We start from the raw sequence: 27,825 nt of genomic DNA, 5'->3' as shown, positions 1-27,825 counted from the left end.
AATGACAAAGCTGAGAATGAATGTACTGTGTCCTACAGAGAAACCACAGGCACCTAGAAGCCAGGAGCAAATGCAGACCTATTTAAGGATGTTTACCTTACCACCATAGGACTCAGTGTGAACATGTGAAGGAGCAATATCTGTAATATAGAAAATATATGCAAATGATATGTAAATCTGCCTCTGGAGATTTTGAACCAAAAGTTTGCTTGGCGCTTTGCAAAAGAACACAACAGCACTCGTTTGATTCCTTCCCGTGAGCAAGAACCAGAGAAAGCAGAGGAGATGGTGATCGGACAAAGGATATTGGGTGATTTCCAACCTGCTTTTTCTTCCTTCTGATAATTTTTGTTGGGGAGGCAGAGGGTGGGAAAGGAGGTAGGGAAAGGAGAAAAGAGCTCCCTAGGTTTGGCCCCATTCCCTTTTCAGGTCACAGCTCCTGCTCAGAGCTAGGAAGGATGCGAGAGCCCTCTTGAGACCCAAGCTCCCTTCCTGCAGCCCCAGGGCCTCCCCCTTGGGAAGGGCAGTGATGAAAGCGCGCAGTGGGAGGGAGACGCAGGCTGTAATCTCTCCCACACGGTCCCACCTCTCTGAATCATGTAGGTCATGCCCTGCTGCGCTCTGAGGCTCCTGGTGGAAAGTGGCAGAGTGTAATTATTCTCTCCAGAAAGGGGAGGCTTTGGAAATGGGACCCAAATTCAGCAAGATCATCACCCCTCAACTGGGCAAAGGAAAATGAGGTAATCCTTAAGGAGGTACAGCGAGAGCTTCGTACCTACAGCATGGTCCTGTCTGGAGAGGTCAATCCACTGTGCCTTGGACACCTCTCCTGTCACTTTATAGCCTGTCCCCTGGGCTGGGTCAGAAAGTACAGCTCCCCCGTAGCAAGAAAGGCACCGGGAAAGCAGTTCATTTGGGCTATCCAAGGAAGACTTACAGATCAGAATCCAGGGCCCTGTCGAGACAGCATTTCTCAGAAAAGGAAACCACTTGGTCTGTGCTTACCAAAGCTGAGGCACTTGGGACAAATTCTCTCATTTGATCCTCACATCATCTCTGTAGGAGGGAAACTATTCTGAGCCTCATTTCATGTGGGATCAAGGTCACACAGCTAGCCAGTGGCAGGTCCAGGATTCATGCACAAGGATTCCACACCCTTGACCAGAGCATGACACTGTCTCTACCGGGGCTCTGGGTGCGGACGGAGGTGCATGAGTCCGAATGGCAATGCCCAGAGAAAGAGCGCTCAGGGTGCGGGGGAAGCAAAGGCCCAGGCTTTGGGTGACCAAGGCCTCTGGAGAGCAAGTGACTTCAGATCAACTTGTGAGGGAGCAGCCCTTTCCCGGGAAGCTGGGCCCTGGGCTGGCTGCCCCACGGTCATTGCCTAACCTCTGTGGCTAAACAAAGAGAGCTGAGGTGAGGAAATCAGAACATCCTGGGGAAGGAGCAGAGAACAGAAAACACACAGACGCCATGGGGCCGAGGGTGCCCAGGGGCCAGGGAACCCTGCGAGCCTGGCTGAGGGCCCTGGGGTGGGAGCCTCCTTGCTTGGCCAGCCGTGGGAGCCTCCACCGGCAATAACCACCTTGGAGAGCTCAGGGAACCGTGAGAAACTGGTCCTTTTATCCCAAGGAGCTTGAGAGCTTCACAGAACCCCTTAATTACAAGCCCAGGAAGAAAGGGAGGGAAACAGTGCTTTGGCCGGGACACTTGCCCCATCAGCTATTGTGAATGCAGGGCTGGGAGGACAGGGGAGGTGCAAACAGAGAGGCGGGCATCAGCAAGAGGGTGGCTCAGCCCAGGGCCAGAGCTTTCATTGGAGGGAAGAAACCTGCAAAGCCTCAGCCAGAGACACTGTGCTCTGACCTCTGCGTGCTCTCCCCCGGGGTCTTTCTGCCGATGTCCTCTTAGTTTGTACCAGTGCCCACCATGACAGCCTTGGTCGCGTGAGGGCAGGGGGCTCAGCCCCACAGCAGAAGGTGACTACACCCTTTTAATGAAATGCGGGCAATTTCAGCATCCTGTATGCCAGAGACTTGCAGCGTTTATGCTGGAAGGTAAAGTAAGGATTTGCAATCCTTTATTGGCCTAACTAGTAACACTTGTCTCTAGAATCAGGTCACCTAAGGGCTGCTGTCCTTCCATCCATTTCGGACAAAGCTTATAGGTATGAGAAAGGAGATCGTTATGCAGTTTCCTTGTACCACGCAGAAGTCTGGCTTCTAATTTATGAGCTGGTGGATAGGCCCGTTTCATAAGTCCCCGCTCTTGGCATCTTGGCCTCCTACCTATTTGGAGAGGGGGTGGGAGTGCCTTTCCTGATGAAACCCGTAGCACCGTCCTTGTTATGTCCCTTGGACCGGAGCAATCACGTGTTTCACTGTAATGACAAGAGCACCATGCAGATGTTTTCTGGCATTCCATCCCTTGAAAACCTTATGCTGCTATCACCCAAGGGTCTGGACAATTACCCTCCCAAGATCGAGACCCCCCCAGCCTACATACATTCCTTTTTTCCTTCATGCCATCTATAATTAATCAGCACAATGCAAAAAATCTTGAGGGATAAACCATAAAGAGCTGAGTAATTTATAGGTACGCAGTCTGGTTATTCTGGGCATGTTGACAGTTAATCCCAATGACCAGGTTATTACCATTGCCTCGTTCCCTTTCCTCCTCTACCTTCTATTCCTGGTGAGGTCCACCTCTGCTCTTGCAGCTTTTTTGTTTGTAGGCCTTTCTTCAATCTAGGCCAGGCAACCAATCAGAATAGCAGGGTGGTCTTGGTTTCCCACCCTCAGAAATTTCCTGGGACATCTGGGTGGCTCAGTAAGTTAAACGTCTGCCTTTGGCTTGGGTCACAATCTCAGGGTCCTGAGATAGATCCCCACATCAGCCTTCCTGCTCAGCGGGGAGCCTGCTTCTCCCTCCCCCTGCTCATGCTCTCTCTCTCTCTCCCTTTCTCTCAAATAAATAAATAAAATCGAAAGAAAGAAAAGAAAGAAAGAAATTTCCTTGAATCAATCCTTTACCTTCCCAAGAAATTCCTCTGCTCCCAACAAATTCTCTTTAGGTCTTTCTAACCAATTGAGCATTAGCCCATTGAAAGTCCTCCTTTCTGAAGCCCTTCACAGTAGATAAAATCCCCTGTAACCTACACCCTCTGTCTCAGAGAACATTCCTCACTTTTCTCTTCCATCCTCTCGTCCCACATGCTTCCTACGCCAGCACCACCTCTCCACCAGTCAACAGGATCTTCTCTTGCCTGTCGGTTGACCCTGAAATGGGTACAGGAAGTCACGTGAGGCGCATTTCTGGTGCTCGGGGTAGGGGGCGGCGTGCTGCCCATGGGGTGATGGGCTCTCACGTAGCCCATGTGACGGGCTCTCACGTAGCCCTCGGTGATAGCCCATGGTACACGCTGTACTAGCGGGATGAGCCAGGTGCTTCGGGAGACCTGAGAAAGAGAGATAAATGGGGCTGAGGAAGGCTTCCCAGTTGAGTTGGGCTTAAAAGAGTAAGTAGAATTTCTTCAAGCAGAGAAAAGAACAGGAAGCAGTATGTCCTTTGTACGGGTAGAGTCTGTCCTTTAAAAAAATCATGCTCCTGGGGTACCTGGGTGGCTCAATGGGTTAAAGCCTCTGCCTTCGGCTCAGGTCATGATCTCAGGGTCCTGGGATTGAGCCCCCTCATCGGGCTCCCTGCTGAGCAGAGATCCTGCTTCCTCCTCTCTCTGCCTGCCTCTCTGCCTACTTGTGATCTCTGTCAAATAAATAAAATCTTAAAAAAAAAAAATCATGCTCCTTTGGATAAATACGAAATGTTCCCACTGATTACTCTGGTCCCTGAGATTTGAGGAAACTTCCTAGGGGGCCTGCACTTTTCCTCTGAGAATCACTCCTTCACCGGAAGTAAGTGCTAACTACAGATTATTGTTTCTACAGTCCACAACAGAGCAGGGGTTTCCCTGCACGGCCCCTGGTACACAGTCACATAACTGTGCACCCTCAATTCTTCAGGGAGACCGTGGAATTGTGGAATCTTTCTGGAGTCCTGGCAGGGCCTCTGCAGGCACTGTTGGGGCCGTGAACTTGTACACTAAGTGGAAGAGGTCAAGACCTCAGGCTTGCTTACATTTTCCACAGCCTCTCCAGGCCTGGCAGCTTCCTCATCTGTGCATGACAGCTGTTTGTTTTCTAGAGGGTGCTGACCATGCATGCCACCCGGCATGTGAAGACACAGTTCCGCCCTCAGGCCTTTGGGAACCAGAGCTAGAGACTCAGCTCTGGGTGCAAACACAGCTTGAAAAGCAGACAGGCTGAGCCCGAAGGTGTGAGGCCTTTGTTCCCTCCTCTGAGGGAAAAAAAATGAGCAGGCTAGACGAACTCTCTGAAGAAGGGAGCACACAGGGGTACCCAAGAGCTCCCTTTGTGGAGGATAAGAGGGGAGGCTGGAAACCTGTTAGTGTCCAGGCACTAAAGAATGCCTAGGGATGGAGAAGGGCAACACAAGCCTGAGGCAAGTGGGAAACAGATGGAGGCCAGCAGCGAGGGAGGACGGGCCCCAGAGGGGAAATGAGAGGCCACCCTGTGAGAGGAGTGCCATCTGCCAAGCCTCCCTTGGCCCCACAGGCCTCACCCGGCATACTGTCCCTCCCCCACTAGGGCCAGGGGCTCACGGAACCACACCCACACAGATCTAAATCACAGATCTAAATCAAGCCCTGCTGAGCAGGTGCCTATGGAGAAAGCTGGAAAGGAAAGGCCAAAGGGACTGGTACAGATGGAACCTCAGGAGGCAGGATGGCGTCATGTAAAAGACACAGGGCTTTGAGCCAGCCCAGCCAGGATTCCTTCCTTCCCTAGTTCCATTCCTACCAGCTGTGTGTCTTTGGCCAGCTGATTAGTCCTTCATAACTTCACTTTCCTCTCTGGGAAATGGCGTCGTGTAGGGTTTCAGTGGCATAGCAGTAAAGTGTCACACACAAGTGCCTGGTACATGGTAGAGGTACACTCGTTTCTCCGTCCATGGAAGAGAAGATGTTCATTCTTTAAAATCCACAGTGAGATTTAGAACTAGAAAGAATGAGCTGGAAAGAAAGAGAAAAGGATCGTTTTGCATTCTTCCTGGGAGCCACAGAAAGGACAGACCTGATATAGCTGCCCTACGGAGTTTGCTCATCAGCATGGGGGAGCTGTTTCTGGTGTGTCAGATTACCCCCAAAATCAACCAGCCTGATGGCAGGGGAGGTGGAGTGAGACTGGGGTGTCCAGGGCCAGGCGGGGTTCCAGTCCAGGCTCTGCAACTAAACCTGCAGGGCCAAACTTAGCTTGATGCTTTTGACCCCCTTCACCCCTAATTCTGAGATACTACAAGGCCTGCTTAGAGTCCCTTGGAAAGTCCATAGACCGACCCGCTAGCCAATCAACCAGGCAATCAATCAACCTAACTATCCATTTAGTTCACCTCAGATCCCTCTATTATAATGATTAAAGGATCTAACTAGCATGCCACAGAGTGGGCCACAGAGGAGGGGGCCCCTGGCTTACAAGGATACATAGGTCTTTACAAGGATCGGAAGACACTTAGACACGTTTGGTTAGAGGTAACAGAAATGAACCTCAAGTATCTAAAACCAGAAGGGAGAATTTATTACAAGATGTCAGAGTCTATCCTAGGAACCATAGGCAGAGTGATCAGCAAGGCCATACAAAGAAGTTCTGGAACCAGAAACCAGGAAGCCGGTACCAACCTAGGCAGCTTCTTTCACTCTGCCTTTCCAAGGCTGACTGGCCTTTCATTTCTGCTTCTCCTTGCGTGTCTTGTTTCATGCCATCATCACTGGTTGGATGGCAATAGTGAATCTCATTTGCAAATTTATGGAAGAGAGAATCTGATTGGCCCTGCTTGGGTGGGATGCCTATGCCTGGTCTACTCAGCCAACAGACAGACAAGCCAGGCATTCACAGACCACTAGGATAAGCTCTCATAAATAGAACTCTCTAGGCTGCTCCTGGGTGAGTAGATTTGGGGAATCTCAGAGAAGCGGAGGTTGTGACCACCCTTACACCCCAAAGGGTGTTGTGTTAGTTATAATACAAGTTTGGCAGCTCTGTCAAGACCCAATATAAGAAGGGCTTAGACAAGATGGAAGTTTATTTCTCTCCGGTGGGAAGAGTCTGAGTGTATACACTGCAGGGATAATATGGGGGCTCCCCAGTGTTAGGAATCCAGGCTCCTTCTAGCTTGTTACTATACTCTCCGGATATTTGTCTTAAGCACACAGTTGAGGATGGCTCACCATTATGTCCAGTCTAACTGGACTGGCCTTCCTTTTAAGTGCATGATTGTTCTTGCTAACTCTTTTCTTTCTTTCTTTCTTTCTTTCTTTTTTTAAGATTTTACTTATTTATTTATTGGGTGGGGGGCAGAGGCAGAGGGAGAGAGAATCTCAAGGAAACTCCTTGCTGAGCACAGAGCCCAACTCAGGGCTCGATCTCACGACCCCGAGATCATGGCCTGAGCTGAAATCAAGAGACAGATGCTTAGCCGACTGAACCACGCAGGTGCCCCTCCTGAAACTTCTTATTAGCTAGAACGTGATCACGTGGACATACCACAAGAGAGATTGGGGAAGGTTGACTTTAGCTAGGTGGTCACATGCCCGATCAAACGTCCCACCACTCTGTGAGAAGGTCAAATAGATACTGGGGGACGATCTCCTACAACAAGCAAGAGTGGCCTCGGTTCCTGGAAGTTCACGGAAGTTTTCGTCCCTCCTGACTCTAGCCTGGGGAGGAGGTTCTTGCCCTGGGGGACAGATATGGCAGGCATGGAAGCATGGACATGGGAATGGCGAGGAGAACAGAACAGGACGAGTTTAGACTAAGCGACATCTAAAGCCCTTTGCCCTCTTTACGCCACTTCGAGAAAGCATGAGGATGACGGGCCTCTTCCCCTGTCCTAACTTAGGGGATAGAAACGGAAGTTCTTGGGACAGATTGCAGAAGTGAGCTGTCTAACACGGAGTTCTTTAAAGAACACATCTTCAGAGCTGCTGTTCTCCTGGGCAGAGCGCAGCTTGGCTAAACAAGATGGAGCTGAAGTCATTTCCTTCAGGCACTAGACCCACATATTATGCCCCTGCCTAGCAACCCCATCCCCGCAGCTGTGCTGGGCGGAGCAGCTCAGAAGAGCTAATTCATCAGGAAACCGCGCTGGGCACCTACTGTTTGCAGGGCACAGTGCTGGCTGCTGCAGGAGAGCCCACGGCAATGGTGGGGGTGCATTTAGCAGAAGGTTGCGCTCACCAGCCCCTTCCTCTCTGCCACCAGACTGACCTTATCTTTAGCTGAGGACTTCCTGCCCACTGTCAAGTAATGACGGGGCAAGAGGCTTCAGTTCCGAGTCAGCGGGATGCATATGGTGGCTGCGGCTTTGCTGACTCTGCACTCAGACTCTCAGCTCTGTGCTCTGCCCCAGAAAGGAAGGCTGCCAGAGGGGCCTGACTGTCAGCTACTCCATAGCATTGACCTTGTGTTTTTTGGGGGTGCAGCACCGAGCGTGTGTGCGTGTGTGTGCGTGTGTGTGCGTGTGTGTCTGCACTTGTCAGGTTGGGGAAGGCAGAACAGGGGTACCACATGACTGGGAGAAGTTAGGAATTCAAAGTGGACTTCGTAGCTTTTAGTCCCAGTGACGTCAGGATGAAGTGGGAGGGTCGGGAGCAGAGAGAGCCCGAGCTAAGAGTCGACCTGCGCTCACACTCTGTTTGGCTACGACTGAACTGAGGGTTCAAATATCATTTCCCCCATTTTCAAAAACAGGGGTAATGATCGCGTTGCTCAACTCCAGAGGATTTATAAAATGAAAGAGAATTGGCCCGGGAGCCTTGCAAAGGCAAGGTCTCTACTTCATTTGTCTGTGCCCTTCAGCACCTGGCACGGCACCTGGTACCTCTCCAGTGAGTCTGGTCCAGACCAAATCACTGAATTCACCCGTTCCACCTGACGTGTAAGGAAACCGAAACCCAGGGAGGGACAGCGACGGGAGACCAAACATGGAAAGTGCCCAGTACCTGACCTGTGTTGAGCACCCGATCCACGTAAGTGGCCTTCCTTTTGAAACGGCGGCACCAGGAGTAGACCCCAGATCTCTGACCTCTGACACCTCCACTCTTAGCCCTCACCATGTTGTTCTGAGTTATCTGGCTAAAATCAGATCTTTTGTTTAAGGGTGAGGTGGGATCTGTTTGCAAGAAAGCCATTGCGGACACCTGTGCCCATGGTCTAAGTACGATGCACGGTTAAGGAACAGGGTCCCTGGAGCCAAACGGCCTGGGTTTGAATCTCAGTTCTGCCATTTACTACATGACCTCGCTTACTCTCTTTCTGCCTCAGCTTTTCCATCTGTAAAATGGAGACTGACATTGTATTTAAGTTCGCAAGGTTGTGATGAGGATCAAATGAATTAAAATATATAATACATTTAAAATACATAAAATACACTTCGAAACGTGCCTGGCACATAGTAAGTATGTTCTCGCTGCCAGTCACAGGAAATGTTAGGCTTTGGTCACCATCATGGTGGCTGCAAAGGTGATACCTACACTCAGTCTTCATAAAGACATCCATTTAATGATGGAGTTTGCTATTTCTGAATAGAACAAGGTTCCCATGGTTATTTTAAAGGGCTGGAGACTCTGTTGTGTAAATTTTTTGAGGGCTGTGGTGCGTCTCCAGTAAGGACTCCCAAGGACTGAGTTCAGTGCCATACAATTCGTGGGCAATTAGGAAGCAGTGATCAGCAGGAACTCTCGGGGAGGTGCGGACCTGGAGTCATCGTGCTCGATCCACAGCACATTGGTGGCTGAGATAGGACACGGGTTTTCTACAAGCACATCTCCTTCCCTTAACAGCTTTCCAGTCCCAGGCTTCATTCAGATTTACTCAGCATTCCAAAGTCCCTGGAAGCCCCCCAGCACGAAGAAGGTGGCTGAACGCCAAAGGACCAGAGCCAGGAAAACTATGTGAGAGGCAACCTTGCTTCTGCCAAGAATGGGATGTGATTCCCTACCCCTACCCCCGCAGTGGGCCCCCCAACCTCCTGTCATTCCCATTCCCTATCCACCCCCAGCCCTATGGGCCACGGATTTCTGCCTGAAAAAGCAATTCAGCATTGCTCACTCAGGATATTTCCTCCTGACCTACTTCCTGAGTGCTGGGGCTGAAGGCTTGCCCGGCTGAGAAAGGCTGGGTTAGCTCAGCATTTCCCCTGCCAAACGTCACCCAGATGCTGAGTGTCTGTCACTCACTCCTAGTCAATTGCCACACCTGAGAGGTGGCTTTTCTTACTGGTTTCCCATGTTGACATCTAGACTGACTAACCTGACAAGTTCCCGGAACAGAGCTGAAACCTGTTTCCTGGTAGAAACGTGCTTTTGCCTTTTCTGTTGTGTGTCTGTTTTTGTAATTTGGTTCAGAACCACCATTTACTGTGGACCCAGGGACTGAGACGGTCATTCCCAAGTGTTTCTAGTTCCTTCTTCTTCCTCTTCCTCTTCATAATCAATACCTTACAGGGCACCTACTACGTGCTCAGGGATTCTACATATTACCTCTAATATGCCCAGTCCTTGACCTTGTGAAGTAGATATATTAGGACAGGGTTCTGTTTCTGGGATTGTTGCTCTTCTTCTCTTTGATTTCCCGTTGGATTTGTAGGTGTTCACAATGGTTAGATAAGCTATCTAGCTGATCTCCTGCTACCCGATGTCGTCTCAGCCTGCTACTTCTCCGCCATCTTGACTCCTCCCCTAGGACAGGGTTTCTCAGACTTTAATGTGCAGAGGGAAACCTGTTATGATGTGATTCTGTTGAGTAGGTCTGGGAGATGCCCGGGAATCTGCATTTCTAACAAGCTCCCCGTGATGTTGGTGCTGCTGGTTCTAACTCCTTGAGTAGCAAAGGTATCAGGAAGGCTCTTTTGGTGGCAAGTGACTGAAATCCAGTGGGAACTAGTTAAGCAAGAAGAGGAGTTTGTTACAAGGATAGTGAAGTGTCCCACAGAGCCAAGTATAGGATTAAAAATGTGCCTCAGGAAGAGTTGGAGCCAAAGGGGACTCCCTTGGTCTCTTGCCTCTGCTTTTTCCTTGCACTCACTTCATTGCTTCATTCTGCCTCCAACCCTTCCTTCCTTACTTTCCCCTCCATCCTGGTTAGGGTTAAGGCAGCTTTCTCCACAGTCCTGTGGATTCCACATCTTCTACTTCCTTGATTTCCTGCCTTGGTTTGGTGGTGCACATCTTCCAGTAACTTCCTAAGAAAGTGAGCAAAGGAAGTAAAATGTTACTTATTAATATAACTGAAAATGTTTTTATACTGGATCTATAGTTTCCCCAAGTATAGAATTCTAGTTTCCAGAGTGGCTTGTTGTAATACCCAATGCCATGTCAACCCTCTGTCCTTTGTATCTCACGTCTGGAAGTTTTCCTATTCTTCTCCCTGACCTCTAGTATTCTGGAAGCTCACAATGCTGTGCCTTGGGATGGCTCCTTCCTCACTCATTATACGAGGCATTTGATGGGTCTTTTGACCTGGAAATTTATATCTTTCTGTTGTGGGGAAAAAAAAATTCCTTTGATTATTTCTTTTTTTTTTTTTTAAGATTTTATTTATTTATTCAACAGAGAGAGATCACAAGTAGGCAGAGAGGCAGGCAGAGAGAGAGAGGGAAGCAGGCTCCCCGCTGAGCAGAGAGGCCAACGTGGGGCTCGATCCCAGGACCCTGAGATCGTGACCTGAGCCGAAGGCAGAGGCTTTAACCCACTGAGCCACCCAGGCGCTCCGTCCTTTGATTATTTCTTAAATGATTTCTTCCCCCCTCTTTTTTTGTTCCGTCCATCTGGACCTCCTGTTGTCAGGATGTTGGATATTCTGACCTGATCCTTTGAGTTTCCTAGCTTCCGTATCTAATTTGCCATCTCGTTATCTCTTTGTTTTACCTTCTGGAAGATTTCATAAACTATTTTTTCTAATAGTTTTCTTTTTTATAATAGTTTTCTTTCTTTTCTTGTTGAATTTTAAATATTTATATTTTTAAATTCTCAGAGTTCTCTTTTGTTGTTCACTGAATACTCCTTTTTCTCTTAGGCTACCATTCTTCCATGAGTGGAATAGCTTCTCTTCTGTCTCCAGGGACATGATTCTTTTCCTTTTTTTGAACTTTTCTTCTCTCTACATTCTTTTCTCTGCAATTCTTACTTCTTTAATTTGGTTTCTGTCTTTCATATAGACTTCCTGTTTATATTAAAGAGTGAGGTGCCAAACAGTTTACCAGAAGAGAACAAAGAAGTAGCTGATGGCACTCTTCATTGCACCCTTTTGAATCTTTTGAATTCTGAACCATATTAGTATAAAACCTATTCAAAAAACAAAACAAACCTTTTAGAAGTTCATTTTAAGCTTTAGGTGCATGGGTATAACTTATCCATTGAAGAGTTTCACTGTAGAGATATTGAGATGGGGTGTCAAGCAGCTTTTTATCTGAAGAGACTTCGAAATGTCAACATTTCAAAGTCTCTCTGGGCCATTAAGTCTTTGCTGATAAGAATCTTCTAGACGCCTCTCTGGGGATGGGTGTTAGGGGAGGGTGTAAGCCTACCTGACAATTTTCTTGAATGAGTGTGGGAGGAAGGCTGGATATCCTATTGTTGAGAATGAAGTTTGTTAACCAGGAGCCTCAACCCTCTCCTAACCATACATACAACTGGTCTGTCAGACTCTAGGGGATGCTTCTCAAGCTATCTGTGGTGAAGGCCCAGTTTTTAAACCTGATCTGTCAGGGACCCACATGTAGTTCTAATGTGCGTGGCTAGTCCATATCTCCTACCACACATGACTTCCAACTGGAGTTCAAACATCCAAACTGGTCTACATCCTGTTCAGCAAGAAAACTCCACTGAGAACTCACTTGAATGTTGAGGCAATTTTAAATTTCTACGGAAATTCTAAACACTTATTTGTATTTTCTGTACTTATCTTATTAGGGCCAGTAACAAAGTCTGTGGGCCTAAACCAGTTCATGAACCACGATTTAAGAGCACTGCTCTAGAAAAGAGCAAATCTCTAATCTCTTGCCTTGAGGAAGAGCTGTCACCAGGCTTTGAAGGGGTGTTGTGGGGACATCGGGAGTGTTGAACTTCTCTGAGAATAGACTTTTAGCTCATCCCCCATTTCAACTCTGCAAGTCACTCTCACATCCCTTGGTCCCCTGTGTTTCCAGTGATGTTTATCCAACTGAGCCACCCAGGCACCCCAAGAAGCCAGCAAGATTTTGAAAAGCATTTTTAAAAAGATTTTATGTAAGAGGACCTTCTTGAACTTCTCATGTCCCATTATTGGTTACTTTCTGGAGGCTTTGGACCTGCAGCTTCTACTGCTTGGTCAAATCATTTACCCCTCCTTACTTTTTTTTTTTTTTTAAACTTTTTTTGCCTTTTTGTTTATTTTAAGCAATTTATACTTTTAAAAATCCCTTTCAAGGGACCTGAGTAGCTCAGTTGGTCAGGCATCTGCCTTTGGCTCAGGTCTCAATCCCAGGGTCCTGGGATAGAGTCCAGAATCTGGCTCCCTACTCAGTGGGGAGCCTGCTTCTCCCTCTCCCTCTACCCCTGCTTCCCTGCTTATGCTCTCTTTTGCTCACTCTCTCTCTCATATAAATAAATAAAATCTTTTTAAAAAATGCTTTTCAAAATCTTGCTGGCTTCTCAGGGTGCCTGCGTGGCTCAGTTGGATAAACATCATACTCTTGATCTCAGTTCAGGTCTTGATCTCAGGGTTGTGAATTCAAACCCGCATTGGGCTCCACATTGAGCAAGAGTCTACTTAAAAGAAAACAAACAAACAAAAAAACAAAAACAAAACAAAACAAAACAAAACAAAAAAAACGTACTGACTTCTTTTCACAGTTCAATGTAGAAATATGGAATTTCAAGGACCCAGAATAGCCAAAATAATCTTGAAAAACAGCAAGTTTGGAGGACTTATATGCCCTAATTTTTAAACTTACTGCAAATCTACAGTAATCAAGCAATCAGGTGTGATACTGGCATAAGAATAGACCTACAGATAGATGAAATAGAATTGAGAGTCATAAAGAAACCTTTATATCTGTGATCAGTTGATCTTTGATAAGAATGCCAAGACAACTCAGTGGGGGAAAGAATAGTCATTTTAGTCGGTGGTGCCAAGATAACTGGAGATCCACACACAAAAGAACAAAGCTGAACCCCTACCTCACACCACACACAGAAATTAACTTAAAATGGACCATAGACCTAAATGTAAGAGCTAAAAATTTAAAACTCTAGAAGAAAATATAAGAGTAAATTTTCATGAGGCAAAGCTTTCTTTGATGTAATACCAAAAGCACAAGTAACAAAGGAAAAAATAAATTAGTCATGAAGATTAAAAACTTCTGTTTCCAAATGACACCATCAAGAAAGTGAGAAGAGAACTTTCACAAGAGAAAATATTTTCAAATCATATATCTGATAAGGGACTTGTATCTGGGATATATGAAGAATTTTACAATCTATAATAAAAAGGCAAATATCCCAATTTTTAAATGAGCACAAGATCCAAATAACATTTTTCCAAAGAAGATATACCTATGGCCAATAAGCACACGGAAAGATGTTCAACATCATTAGCCATCAGGGAAAGACAAACTCAAAACTACAGTGAGATGCCACTTGATACGCACTAGGAGGCTAACATCACAAAGACAGATAATAACAAATGCTCTTAAAGATGTGGAAAAATTGGAACCTCACATTGTATTCATGGGAATGTAAAATGGTATAACCATTTTGGAAAACAGTCTTTCAGTTCCTTAAAAAAGATAAACATAGACCATAGGACCCAGCAATCCCACTCTTGTGTATATATTCACACAATGAATGAATGTTCAAAGCAAAATTATTGATGGTAGTCAAAAAATGGAAGCAGCTCTGGGACGCCTGGGTGGCTCAGTGGGTTAAGCCTCTGCCTTCGGCTCAGGTCATGATCTCAGGGTCCTGGGATCGAGTCCCGCATCAGGCTCTCTGTTCGGCGGGGAGCCTGCTTCCCCCTCTCTCTCTGCCTGCCTCTCTGCCTACTTGCGATTTCTCTCTCTCTGTGTCAAATAAATAAATAAATAAATCTTTAAAAAAAAAAATGGAAGCAGCTCAAACAGTCAACCGCTGAAGATGGATAAGTCAAATGTGGTATATCCATACAATGGATTTTTATTTAATGATAAAAAGAAATACATGCTACAACATGAATTTTGGAAACATAACGCTTAGCAAAAGTCACAAAGTCACAAATGCTTCCATTTGCATAAAATGTCCAGAATAGGGGAATCTATACAGAGAGAAAATAGATCAGTGGTTGCCTAGGATGGAGTCCAGGGGATGGGGAGGAAATGGTTATGGAAGTTTTTTTTTCAGGGTGATAAAAATGTTCTGAAATTGATCATGGTGATGGATGCACGACTCTGTGAATATACTAAAAGCCACTGACTTTTGCACTTTGGATAGGTGAATTATATGGTGTGTGAGTTACATCTCAATAAAACTGGCATTTCTAGAGTCAACGCAGCATGTCTAACTGTAATTCTCCAGCATCATCACTCTTGAATGTGGAAGTCTCCAGCTTATCTTATGCACAGTGCTCTCACTTTATCAACACATTAGATCCAACCTGAGGTGTCAACACTTGCTCTCAATCTGATCGTGACTCAAGGGATTGCTGTTGGCTCAAGGGATGTACCGAGAAATGGTGTTTATTGATGCAGAAAAATTAATAAACTGTGCCTAACTTGACACTCTTATTCCATAGAAAATAGTTTCTTTGCTTTTTAAAAAGATATCTCCTTTTATTAACAGCCAATAGTCCAAAAAGCCCCTCCCTACTTGCAAGGCTCAGAATGTGTTCTGAATGAGGGTGCAAACCCAGTTTGCTCATTTATTCAACAAATATTTATAGAGCATTCACCATGTGTTGGCTGCTCTGGCAGGTTCTACAAATGCAATAAATGGCAGGCAAATTACAGAGAGGAGAGCTGAATAACTAAGACTTGGTCCATGTGGACCTAAACCAGTCTGTCCTGAATCTCAAAGGGCAGAGGAATCGGTGGTGGTTAACTATTGAGGGATTTGGGGAAATGTCTACATATCTTTTTTTTCTCTTTGAGAACTCAGGGTGGGTTTTTTTTTTTTAATTACATAAATATTAGAACAATGCTAACAGAAATGGGGAACAAAAGAAGTTTAACAACAGTTCTGCCCCCCGCCCCTCCCCCAAATGATCTCATTTCAACCCGTTTCTCAGCTCCTACCCAGGGCTGAAGATTATTGCCCCAGCTCTCCCTAGCTTTGGCCACCTCCATTCCATGCCTCTCAGAGGACCCAGTTCAGAGGACCTTCTAAGACTCACTTTGAGAAATTCAGACCTGAGGCATTGAAGCTTCTGGCAGCCAAGACCTCCCAGTTGCTCAGGAGGTAAAGGAGTAGATGTGAGTCCCGGTGCCAGTTTGCTTCGGGGCACATTCCGCAGAAGTCGGGCAGGGGAGGGCTGCTGAACACCAGGCCTCTGCTAGTCTGGCCAAAGGATGGGGGTGGGGTGTTTCCTCAAGTGTGTAAACCTTGGCATTGGAGGTGTCCCATGTTCAGAGACTGGCCATGTGAACAGTGTCACCATCAAGTCAGCGGGTGACATCTTAGGAATGTGAGCCCCCACTCAAGCGTGTTGGGCTGCAAGTTTGACCTCACTGATGAGGAGAGGCAGCTGGCTAGCCCCAGGGACACTTTTCCACACTCCGGGGGTGCTGGGGGTCCTCGTGCCCAACCCTACTGCGGAGAGTTGGGTCCAAAGGCTAGCTAGCAAAGCCAAGAACGTGTTGTGAGATCTTGATGTGTCTCTTTACCTCTCTGAGCCCATTTATTGGTCTGTAAATGGGGATAATAATCCTCACCCTGAGGAACGCTGTGGGGGTTAGAGATGGCGAGAAGACTAGCACAGTGTCTTCCTCTCAGTGCGTGACTTGCCACTGTGTCTAGGACGCCTACCTATTCTTGTGGGCTACGAGCCCCCCTGAACTTCCAGGATTCAGCTTTGTTATTCTCATCTCTCAGTGAATAGAAATTTTTCAATATTAAAAAGCTTATTGTACAATATGACTACAATGTAATACATGTTTATTATGGAATCTTTGAAAATTTCAGGAAGACAACACAAAATCAATATAAGCCAGTAATCTGACCCCTCAGAAATAACCATAGCTAACATTTTCATTTTAACTCCCAGTCTTCTTCTTTTTTAAAATAGCTTGTAATTTTAATAGTGGTTCCAATGTAGTACTTACTTCATTACAAAGATACAGCAATATAAGATATATCAATATCCTCTTATTCTAAAACGAAGCAAATTCAGGGGCGCCTGTGTTGCTCAGTTGGTTAAGCATCTGCCTTTGGCTCAGGCCCTGGTCCTGCGGTCCTGGGTTCAAGTCTGCGTGGGGCTCCCTGCTCGGCAGTAAGTCTGCTTCTCCCTCTCCCTCTCCCTCTGCTCCTGCTCCTGTTCTCTCTCCAATAAATGAATAAAATCTATAAAACATAAAACAGAACAAAAAACATAGCAAATTCAGAATTTGGAACTTTTTTTAGTTTCAGGGGTAGAATTTAGTGATTTATAGGTTGCATATAACACCCAGTGCTCATTATAGCAAGTGCCCTCCTTAATGCTCATCACCCAATTATCCCTCCATCCAGTCCCCTTGCCTCCAGCAACCTTCAGTGTGTTTCCTAGAATTCAGTGTCTCTAATGGTTTGCTTCCCTCTCAATTTTCATCTTATTTTATTTTTCCTTCTCTCTCCCTCTGTTCATCTGCTTTGTTTCTTAAATTCCATGTATGAGTGATCATACATATTTGCATTTCTCTGACTGAATTATTTTGCTCAGCTAATACTCTCTAGTTCCTTCCATGTTGTTGCAAATGGCAAGATTTCATTTTTGATGACTGAGTAATATTCCATTGTGTATATATACCATATTTTCTTTTTTTTTTTTAAGATTTTATTTATTTATTTGACAGACAGAGATCACAAGTAGGCAGAGAAGCAGGCAGGGAGAGAGAGAGGAGGAAGCAAGCTCCCCGCTGAGCAGAGAGCCCGATGCAGGGCTCCATCCCAAGACCCTGGGATCGTGACCTGAGCTGAAAGCAGAGGCTTTAACCCACTGAGCCACCCAGGTGCCCCTATACCGCATCTGCTTTATCCATTCATCTTTTAATGGAATTCTGGGCTCTTTGATTTATGTACGTAGTGTCATGAAGTACACACATTTAGTTACCAACTTGTGTTCTACTCTAAGTATCTGTCACCACAATTCTCGTACAATAACATTTAAAGTAACTAGCATTTAAAATACTAATAGCCCATAGTATGATTATACCATAAGTCTTTAACCAACCCCCTATTGTTAGTTATGGCCTGTTCTCACTCTTATAAATGGTATCCTCGTGAATATTCGTAAAGCTAAACTTTTCACACATTGCTGATTATTTCCCTAAGATAAATTTCTAAAATGAAACTACTACCTCGAAAGGTAAACACATTTTTAAGGCTTTTGAAACCCACTGACAAATTAACTAGACAGGAAAGACTTTTTAAATTTGTGTTTTACCTATTTTTTTTAAGATTTTTTATTTATTTATTTGACAGAGAGATCACAAGTAGGCAGAGAGGCAGGCAGAGCGAGAGGGGGATGCAGACTCCCCGCTGAGCAGAGAGCCCGACCCCCAGGACCCTGGGATCATGACCTGAGCCAAAGGCAGAGGCTTAACCCTCTGAACCACCCAGGTGCCCCTTATCTATTTATTTTAATATTTCTCTTTTTCTGCTTGTAAAACAAATACATTCTTGTCAAAAAAAAATCAAACATTATAGAGATATACACTAAAAAGGATTTTAAATTTCCCTTAATTCTATCGTCCAGAGATCATTGCTATTAACAGTCTGGTGTACACTAGGAATACCTTGAGTGAGTCCAATTAGATATTTAGATTCAATTGATGACCAAGTTTTAAGCATCTGCCTTCCTTTCTCTTCATTTCTTACAAGCCCAGGCTGAGTCACAAGTGAGCTCCGTCTCTGAAGGTGGCCTGTCGCCAGGTCTACGCCATTCACACCCTTGGCACAGCCCAGTCTGGTTATCACGGGCAAGTTCGGGCAGCCACCTCAGCGTCTCTCCGGAATCCACTGTGGGTCCCCTCTCCCTGGAGAGGAAAAGCAAGAAGGGGGTGCCAGAATGGGGCTCTAAACGTAGGTTCTGGCCCTCACCCTCTGGATGCCCAGGGGATGTGAGTGAAAACACCTGGGATGTAGCCAGGTCTAGAATCATCCCTGGGCATTCTAGAAACAGGTCATTAGCAAAGGACTATCTGAACATATCTACACACACAGGGAACAAACGTCTGTGAGCTCACACGCAATTGGGTGCCTAGATTCGGTATGCCAGCAGCAGTCTCTGCATCCATGACCAAGCTCAGTTCTCTACCGAAGGCTTGCCTGCAGATGTTTGTGAGATGTGTTTACGTATGAGAGATTACATTGTCTCTGGAGGGGACCTCCCACCACCACAGGAGCCCAGAGTTACAAAGAAAATCCTGTTGGTGATAGCGGCAAGTCCCTTATGCTAGAAGGGTTCAGTGGTATACTAGAGGGGTACGACAGGGCAGCATTCCACCCAAGCTGACCACACCCCAACCCACCCACACCTTTCATTCAGGGCTAGCTCTATTTTCAGAGACACAGGCTCCTACGACACTTCTTAATGCTGACTGTTCATGGTAGCCAAAAATTCTCTTCTGTGGCTGCTACGATCCTTAAAAGAAGATCCATGAAATCTTCTTGGTCATTGGCAAGAGAAGTAGGAAATTCACTTGGCCCTATTTCGTCTCAAGGTCGGTTTTTTTTTGGTTTTTTTTTGAGACTCTGGTTCATCACGTGTGCATGATAACTCCTTGACTTTACACAATGTGAATAATATGCATTATCTTTATTCTTTGAGTTGTTCGACCTATTTTCACACGTCCATTCCTTGTAACATTGAAGTCTGTGTTCTCGTGCATTACAATCCTTAATATTCTGGGTCACCAAACGGAAGCTCCAATAGCCCATGTGTAAGGAAACATACGATAATAATAACAATACTGGGGGGCACCTGGGGGGTTCAGTCATTAATTGTCTGCCTTCAGCTCAGGTCATGATCCCACGGTCCTGGGATTGAGCCCCACATCGGGCTCTCTGCTCAGCGGAAAGCAGGTTTCTCCCTCTCCCTCTGCTGCTCCCCCTGCTTGTGTTCCCTCCTTTGCTGTCTGTCTGTCAGTCTCTCTCTCTGTGTCAAATAAATAAATGAAATCTTTTTAAAAAATACTAATACTGGGATTTGTTGAGTGCCGACCACGTGCAGGTCTCTGTTACAAGCACTTTGCTGGCATCAATTCATTTAGTCCTCACAACAATTCTGTCAGGAAGACACTATAGTTATTTTCATTTTCCATATGAGGAATTTGAGGCACAGAGAGGTTAATGACTTGCTCAAGGTCACGCAGGTAGTAGAAGCAAGCAGTTCTTGTAAGCTCACGGCCTGTAACTGCCAACATTTTGCTGTTAAGTATTGTGGTTTTTTGCCCTGGGTATGGAAAGGCACTTTGTTTTACTTTAGAAAACTGAGGTCATAAATATACTTAACATGTGTTAAGTGTGTCTTTGTTCAGGATATAAATTTGAAATATCTGTGTGATGTACCTTTAGATTTTATTTGTTTGTTTATTTGTTTGTTTATTGAGAGAGTGCTCAAGTGCACAAGTGGGGAGAGGGGCAGAGGAGAGGGAGAAAGAGAATCCCAAGCAGGCTCCATGCTCAGCACAGACACCCCCCCTCAGGGCTCCACCCCACCACCCAGAGATCATGACCTGAGCTGAAATCAAGAGTCAGATGCCCAACCAACCGAGCCATCTGGGCACCCCATGTACCTTTTAATTTTAAGTTTTTCAAGTGGCAGAAATTTAACCTTTGTGATGTCTATTAATCTTTTCCTTTGTGATTTCTGTCACTTTTTAAAAAGATTTTATTTATTTATTTATTTGAGAGAGAGAGCACATGAGCAGGGGGAGGCACAAAGGGAGACAGAGAGAGAGAACCTCAAGCAGACTCTGCATTGAGCTTGGAGCTCGACTCAGGCTCGATCTCACCACTCTGAGATCAGGAACTGAGCCAAAATCGAAGAGTCAGATGCTTAACCAACTGAGCCACCCAGGTGCCCCCACATTTTTTATGTTTGGAAAATCCTTCCCCGTTACAGGATCACTATCTTGTCTTCTGTTTTTATTGTTTCTTTTTGACCTTTAATTATTATTTAAGTTATTTGAAATTTATTTGATGAATAATGTATCCCTTGCCCTGATAAGTTTGTGGTATTTCCTTAACATTCATTATGTTCTTATTTATTCTAAGATCGGTTTCAAAGTTGACTGATCTGCTTATTTAATAGATGTTCTTTTCTAGAGCAAGTCTTCCCCCTTTTTTGCTTTTTTCTTAACTATCATGCCTTAATGTTTTGCCAAATAAACAGTAGAATTATTGCATTAAGCAATATTATTGTTGGTTAACCTAACAACATAATTTGAGAAGTTGATTTATTTAAAATATTCAGATTTCTGGCTTTTTCCATTTTATTTTATTTTTTTAAAGATTTTATTTATTTATTTATTTGAGAAAGAGAGAGAGAGAGAGAGAGCGCAAGCTGGGAAACCAGAAGAGGGAAAGGGAGAGGCAGGCTCCCCACTGAGAAGGGAGCCCGATGAGGGGCTCAATCCCAGGAGCCTGGGATCATGACCTAAGTGGAAGGCAGACACTTAACCTACTGAGTCACCCAGGAGCCCCAAATGAAAGCATTTAGCTTTTTCTTTTTTTTTAAGATTTTATTTATTTATTTGACAAACAGATATCACAAGTAAGCAGAGAGGCAGGCAGAGAGAGAGGAGGGGGAGAAGCAGGCTCCCTGCTGAGCAGAGAGCCCGGTGTGGGGCTCAATCCCAGGACCCTGGGATCATGACCTGAGCCAAAGGCAGAGACTTTAACCCACTGAGCCACCCAGGCACCCCAGCATTTAGCTTTAACACAGCTTTTATTACATTCCATAATATTTTTTGATTCCCATAATTCCCATAACTAACTATGAAATCTATAATTGATTTTTAAGAACAATTTTTGATTTTTTGGGATGTGTATATATATACGCACATATATATATGTATATATGCATATGTGTATATATATATGTCTTATTCACTTGTTTAAAGCATATAGTTCAATGGGTTTTAATATATTTAGAAAATTGTACCCTGAAACAAATAATACATTATATGTTAATTTAAAAAATAATTTTTTAAAAGATGCTAAAAAAAATAAAAAGAATTGTGCAACTAACACCATCATTTGTTTTCAGAACGTTTTCATCACTTTTAAAAGAAAACCTGGGGGCACCTGGCTAGCTGAACCGGAAGAGCATGTGAATCTGGATCTAGAGATCATGAGTTTGAGTCCCATGTTGCATGCAGAGATTGCTTAACTAAATAAACCTTTTAAAAAAAGCAAGAAAGTGGGGCATGTGGGTGGCTCAGTTGGTTAAGCCTCTGACTCTTGATTTCAGCTCAGGTCATGATCTCAAGGTGGTGAGACTGAGCCCTGTGTTGGGCTCCGTACTGGACATGGAGCTGCTTAAGATTCTCTCTCTCTCCCGCTTCTCTCTTTTCCCCCTCCCTCAAGGAAAAAAAAAAGACAGAAAGGAAGAAAAAGAAACCTGCGAGCATTACTTATTCCTCACTTCTCCCAGTCCCTGGAAGCCACTACTCAACTTTCTACCACCATAGATTTACCCATTTTAGACATTTCATATAAATGAAATTCTATAATATGAGGCCTTTTGTGTCTGGCTTCTTTCACTTAGCATAATGTTTTCAAGGTTCATCCGTGTTATCCCTTGGGTCAGTACTCTATTCCTTGTCATCACTGAATAACATTCCATTGTACAGATACACTACGTTTGATTTGGCTTTGAGACCAAATGGACTGATGGACGGACATTCGGGTTATTTCTGCCATGGCTGTTAGGAACACAATGCTGTTATGCACATTCATGTACAAGTTCTTGTGTGGACATATGTTTTCCTTTCTCTTGGGTGGTATTCGGGGGTGGAATTGCTAGATCATACGGTTAACTCTATGCTTAACCTTTGAAGAACGGTCAAGCTGTTTTCTAAAGTGGCTGCACCATTTTTCATTCCCACCAGCAATGAGACTTCCAGTTTCTTCACTTCTGCATCAACAGCTGGTACTTCAATGCTTTTTGTTGTAGCCATTCTAGCAGATGTGAAATGGTACCTCATTTATCTGCAATGATAACTAATGATGACGGTTATGCTGAGTATCTTCTCATGTGAACTGTGGCTGTCCATATAGCACTTTCAGAAAATGGTCATTTTTAATTGGATCATTTGTCTTCCTATATATTGAATTGAATGAGTTCCTTATATGGGCTAGATATTAACCCCTTATGAGATACATGATTGGCAAATCATGTTCTCCCATTGTGTGAGTTCTTTTCTTCACTTTCTTTTTTTTTTTTTTATAGTCTTGAGGTCTTTTATTTTCTTTATATTTATCATGCCATGACTTTTTTCTTCACTTTCTTGATGGTGTTATTTGAAACAAAGACGTTTTTAATGTTGATGAAGTTCAATTTATTGTTTCTTTTATTGCTTATGTTTTTGGCATTGTATCTAAAAACCCATTGCCCAACCCAAGGTCACGAAGATTTACTCCTATATACTTTCTCCTAAGTGTTTTACAGTATTAGTTTCTTAATTTAGTTCTATGATCCATTTTGGGTATTTTGTTTGTTTGTTTAAGTTGATTGATTGATTTAAGAAATGTCTACACCTAATGTGGGGCTCAAGGTCACGACCCCATGATCAAGAGTTACATGCTTGGGGCACCTGGGTGGCTCAGTGCGTTAAGCCTCTGCCTTCAGCTCAGGTCATGATCTCAAGATCTGGGGATTGAGCCCCGCATTGGGCTCTCTGCTCAGTGGGGAGTCTGCTTCCCCTCTCTCTCTCTGCCTGGCTCTCTGCCTGCTTGTGATATCTCTCTCTCTGTCAAATAAATAAATAAAATCTTAAAAAAAAAAAAAAAAGAGTTACATGCTCTACTAAGTGAGCCAGCCAGGCACCCCTTATGATCCATATTGAGTGAATTTTTGTATGTGGTGTGAGGCCAGGTTTCAACTTCATCCTTTTACATATAAATTTACATTTGTCCCTGTGTCATTTGCTGAAAAGATCATTGAATTGTCTTGGCATCCTTGTTAAAAATCAATAAATATGATCATTTATTTCTAGACTCTCAATTCTTTTTTATTGATCAATATGTCTATCCTTAAGTAAGTACTATGCAGTCTTGACTATTGTATATTTGAGTTTTTAGTTTATTCTTTGGAATATAAAGGTGTATTGAAAGCATTATTTTTAAACTTTCAAGTTTTTAAAAAAATTTTTTTACATTTTATTTATTCATTTATTTTAGAGAGAGAGAGAGAGTGAGCAGGCCGGGGGGAGGGGGTGTGGGGTGGTGGTGAGAAACAGAGGAAGAGGAACAAGCAGACCGTGCTGAGCACAGAGCCTGATGTGGGGCTTGATCCCACAACCTCGAGATCATGACCTGAGCCAAAATCAAGAGTCAGGCACTTAACCGTCTAAGCCACCCAGGTGCCTCTAAACTGTCAAGTTTTTAGACACTTAAGCTTTAGTATTCTGTTATGACATGTGGTCATTTAAGGCTTAATTTGCAGTTTTATTGCGCTTTAGCTTAAAAAAGATAAAGGTAAGAATTTCATAAAGTACACTGCCCCATTTGTAATTATTAGGCTTACGAATTATAATATTTAGAATTGCCCTGTCCAGCACAGTATTCACTAGCCACATGTGACTACGGAGCAACTCAAAATGTGACTAATGTAACTAAGGAACTGAATTTTAAAATTTTATTTGACATTTTCATCACCCTCAAAGATTTCCTCATGCCCAGTTGCAATCAATTTCCATTCCACCCTTGTGGCAGGCAATCTGCTTTTTGTCTCAATAGATTTGCCTATTTTGGACATTTCATAATAATAGAATCATACAGTTTGCAGTCTTTTTAATCTGGTTTCTTTCACCTAAAATCGTATTTTGAGGTTCATTCATACTGTAGTATGTATCCAGGCTTCATTCCTTTTTATTGTTGAATAGTGGTCCATTATATGGATATACGCATTGTATTTCTCCATTTACCCGTTCATGGACATTTGGATTGTTTCAATTTTATGAAATTTTAATTAATTTAAAATGTAAATACTGAAGCCGGTAAAATAGCTCTCCTTCAACCACAACTTTATTGCATTGGGAAGACTACATTTCTCTTGAACCTCTGAAAATTTAATGCACGAATTGAGATGTATTGTAAGTGTAAGATACACACTGAATTCTGCAGACTTAGAATTAATAATAGGCTTAAAAACATAAAGTAAAAGATTGAAAGAAGGAAGACGGAACAGAGACTATCAAGATAAATTTGAAAGATTAACAAAAATCACAAAATAGAGTTTGCAGAAATGGGGGCAGATAGGGGGTAAGTACAGATACACTACGTTTGATTTGGTTTTGAGACCAAACGGACTAAAAACTTACCTCTGGGGGCACCTGGGTGGCTCAGTGGGTTAAGCCTCTGCCTTCAGCTCAGGTCATGATCTCAGGGTCCTGGGATGGAGCCCCACATCGGGCTCCCTGTTCAGCGGGGAGACTGCTTCTCCCTCCCCCTCTGCCTGCCTCTCTGTCTACTAGTGATCTCTCTCTCTCTGTCAAATAAGTAAATAAAATCTTTAAAAGAAAAAAACAACTCACCTCTGAATACTCCTAGGGGTGGAAGTACCCCCTCGTATTATTTACAGACATTGCACTATTTTACATGTATTATCTCTTTTCATCTTTCCGGTGACACAGGTGAGGTTGGGACTATCATTTGTTCCTATTTTGTGCTTGAAGAAACCAAGGCTCAGAGGGACTTAGCTTGTCCAAGCTCACCGGGCTAGCATGTAAGAAAGCCAGATCTGGCACCATTCAGACTTCAAAGACCGCCTTTGTACCCATTACAGATGGAAAGTTCACCAAGAATGCAAACCAGATGTGCATTTGGCTCCAGCCTGGCCTTTAGCTTTAAGGAACAGCTGGCGCAATGAACAGACCAGGAGAGGCAAGAGGATGACTTCGTAAAAATAGGGGGGCTCTTTGCTCAAAAGTGACAAGTTACTTCACCTGCCACCAGCCAATTCAGTCTTTGAGAAGGATCTTCTGTTACAATGAGGCTCAGACCCTGCCCCCTCATCCCTGAGAATTTCCAGAGCAACACCCTTGGCCTTCAGAGGCGGTGCCCACAAAGCCCGGCAGCACCCCCCAGCCCAGCTGGTCCATAAGATAACCCTCCCAAGGGACGGCGGGAAGAAGCCAGCCTGGTGGCGCCCAGCTGCTCCCTTGCTGACGTCTGACCCCAGCAGACACCATCCCTCCAGGGAGTCCGGGCTCAGCTGAGAGGCCTCTGGTTTCAAGACGAGCTCTATGGAGCTCTCATAATACTCTCATAATACTGCCTTTCCAGAGCCTTCTGCAATCAGAATGGCCCCCAGCCTTCTGACCGAGGGTGCAGCCCAGTCAGCATTCAGTCCCCGGCAGGGACCGGGGTGCAGGGGTACGGCGTGGGGGGGGGGGCTGTCTTTCTTAGCAGAAATGACTGACAGCAAGAAAGTTTCTTGCCTCGGGAGAGTCAGCAGTCCCAGACTGCTGACGCGTGCGGGGTGAGCACCGTGAGCCTAGCGGTGCTGTTTTTGCCCGGCAGAGCGCTGTCAGCAGGCAGGAGGCGAGAGGTGATGCCGCTGGGCTTGAGGGCTGGGCACAGGGCTGCCTAAGCCTTGCTGAGGGCTGGAGCCCCACCAGCCTGCAGAACATGGGCCCGCCTTCACTGTTGGTTCACAAGAACCGCGGGAATGGTGACCTTTTTTTTTCTCACCGCTTCGCTGTCACCTTGATCGGAATGCATTATTCCTCACCTGCTTGGAAGAGGTATTGTTCAGGGTTATGCTCGGCGGTGAGCATCCGTCAGAGAGGACTCTTGGCACTGACAGGCTTCCAAATGCCCTGCAGCGGCAGCCCCGGTCGCCTGCCGTAATGGGCACTGGGCAAATAGATCTGTGCACCAGAATACTGGGGGTACTCTCGCTTGACAAAGGAGCCAGATTCCGGAAAAGTCGTCCTCAGGCTGAATCCCACTGGTGCAAGATTCCAGATTATGAATGCACAGGAGTTGCTACCCTATCAGAAACACTGATGTCAATTTTATCTTTATAACTCTAAGTATTTTATCTACATTTAATTTTTACTTAATTTATTGAATCTAATTTGTTTTAGTTATTTAATTTATAATGTATATTTATAAAATATAATTATTATATATGATATTATAGCATATATTATATAATTATTACATATTATATATTATAATATTGTTATATATTATGTATTATTGTGATTATAATTATTATGATTATATAATTTATAATTATATAAGATCATATAATTATACTATAATTATATAATTTATTTCTATTAATATAGTATATCATATATACTATATTAATATATCGTATATACTATATTAATATATCGTATATACTATATTAATATATTAATATTTATTGATTGATTTAATTACATTTTATCTTTACTTCTGTTTTTCCTGATTATAAAAGAATGACCTTCTGGTTGTCAGAAATTCAAACTGAGGGGGCACCTGACTCAGTTGGTAGCGTGTCCAACCCTTGATCTCTGGGCTGGTGAGTTCGAGTCCCACCCTGGATGTAGAGAGATTTCTTTAAAAATTCAAATTGGGAAAATACATAACTTAGAAAGGGAAAATCCTTATCATGACACAGATTCCTTCCATATTTTTTCCTGTGCTTTACAAATGTATAGTAGTCTAAAACAGATAGTCTGAATTTTTTGTTTAATTTGTACCAATACAAGATCATAATCATATTCGTAATGACTTTTTCCTCCACTAGATATGTTTTATATATCTTGCCATGTTTATGCATAAGGATCTAACTCATCCTTTTTCTTTTGATTTTTTTAAAGATTTTATTTATTTATTTGACAGAGAGAGACAAAGGAGAGAGGGAACACGAACAGGGGGAGTGGGAGAGGAAGAAGTGGGCTTCCCGCCACTGAGCAAGTAGCCTGATGTAGGCTCGACCCCAGGACCCTGGGATCACCACCTGAGTAGAAGGCAGACACTTAACAACTGAGGCACCCAGGCACCCCTAACTCATTGTTTTTAAAGACATACATAATATTTCATTGTGTGGATGAAATGCGCTCTGGAGGACATTTTCTGTGAGAGAAACTCCCACAAGTGCACCTATTAGGTAAATGGATGAGAATATTTTAAAGTTTAATAGATAATTTCCAAACTGTCCTTCAGAAAAGAGTGTAGGAATCTGGGTACATTTGGTAGTAAATTACATTTGCATTCCACTATGTGTATGAAGATGCTTGTTTATCCACATCATCACCAACACTGAATGTTATCAAGTCAGTTAAATCTTTGCAACCAGCGTAATGGGGACACACACACTCACA

General features: G+C 44.2%; 1 protein-coding gene across 2 annotated transcripts in view; it reads left to right on the top strand.

The window, feature by feature from the left end:
• The window catches only part of NINJ2 (ninjurin 2), a 78,954-nt gene that overhangs the window by 33,408 nt on the left and 17,721 nt on the right, over positions 1 to 27,825 (top strand). Inside the window, exon 1 of one of the 2 annotated variants that reach the window (XM_080811349.1) lies at positions 7,744 to 8,101. The exons of the other annotated variant lie outside the window; for it this stretch is intronic. Coding sequence (XP_080667475.1) covers positions 8,057 to 8,101 — 45 coding nt within the window. The 5' untranslated portion in view covers positions 7,744 to 8,056. Of the gene's footprint in view, positions 1 to 7,743; positions 8,102 to 27,825 lie in introns of those variants that run through there. 2 annotated transcript variants of the gene reach the window in all.

This window comes from Martes martes (assembly GCF_963455335.1).
Source record: "Martes martes genome assembly, chromosome: 8".
Lineage (NCBI taxonomy): Eukaryota > Metazoa > Chordata > Mammalia > Carnivora > Mustelidae > Martes > Martes martes.
This window is presented reverse-complemented; position numbering and strand designations above follow the sequence as displayed.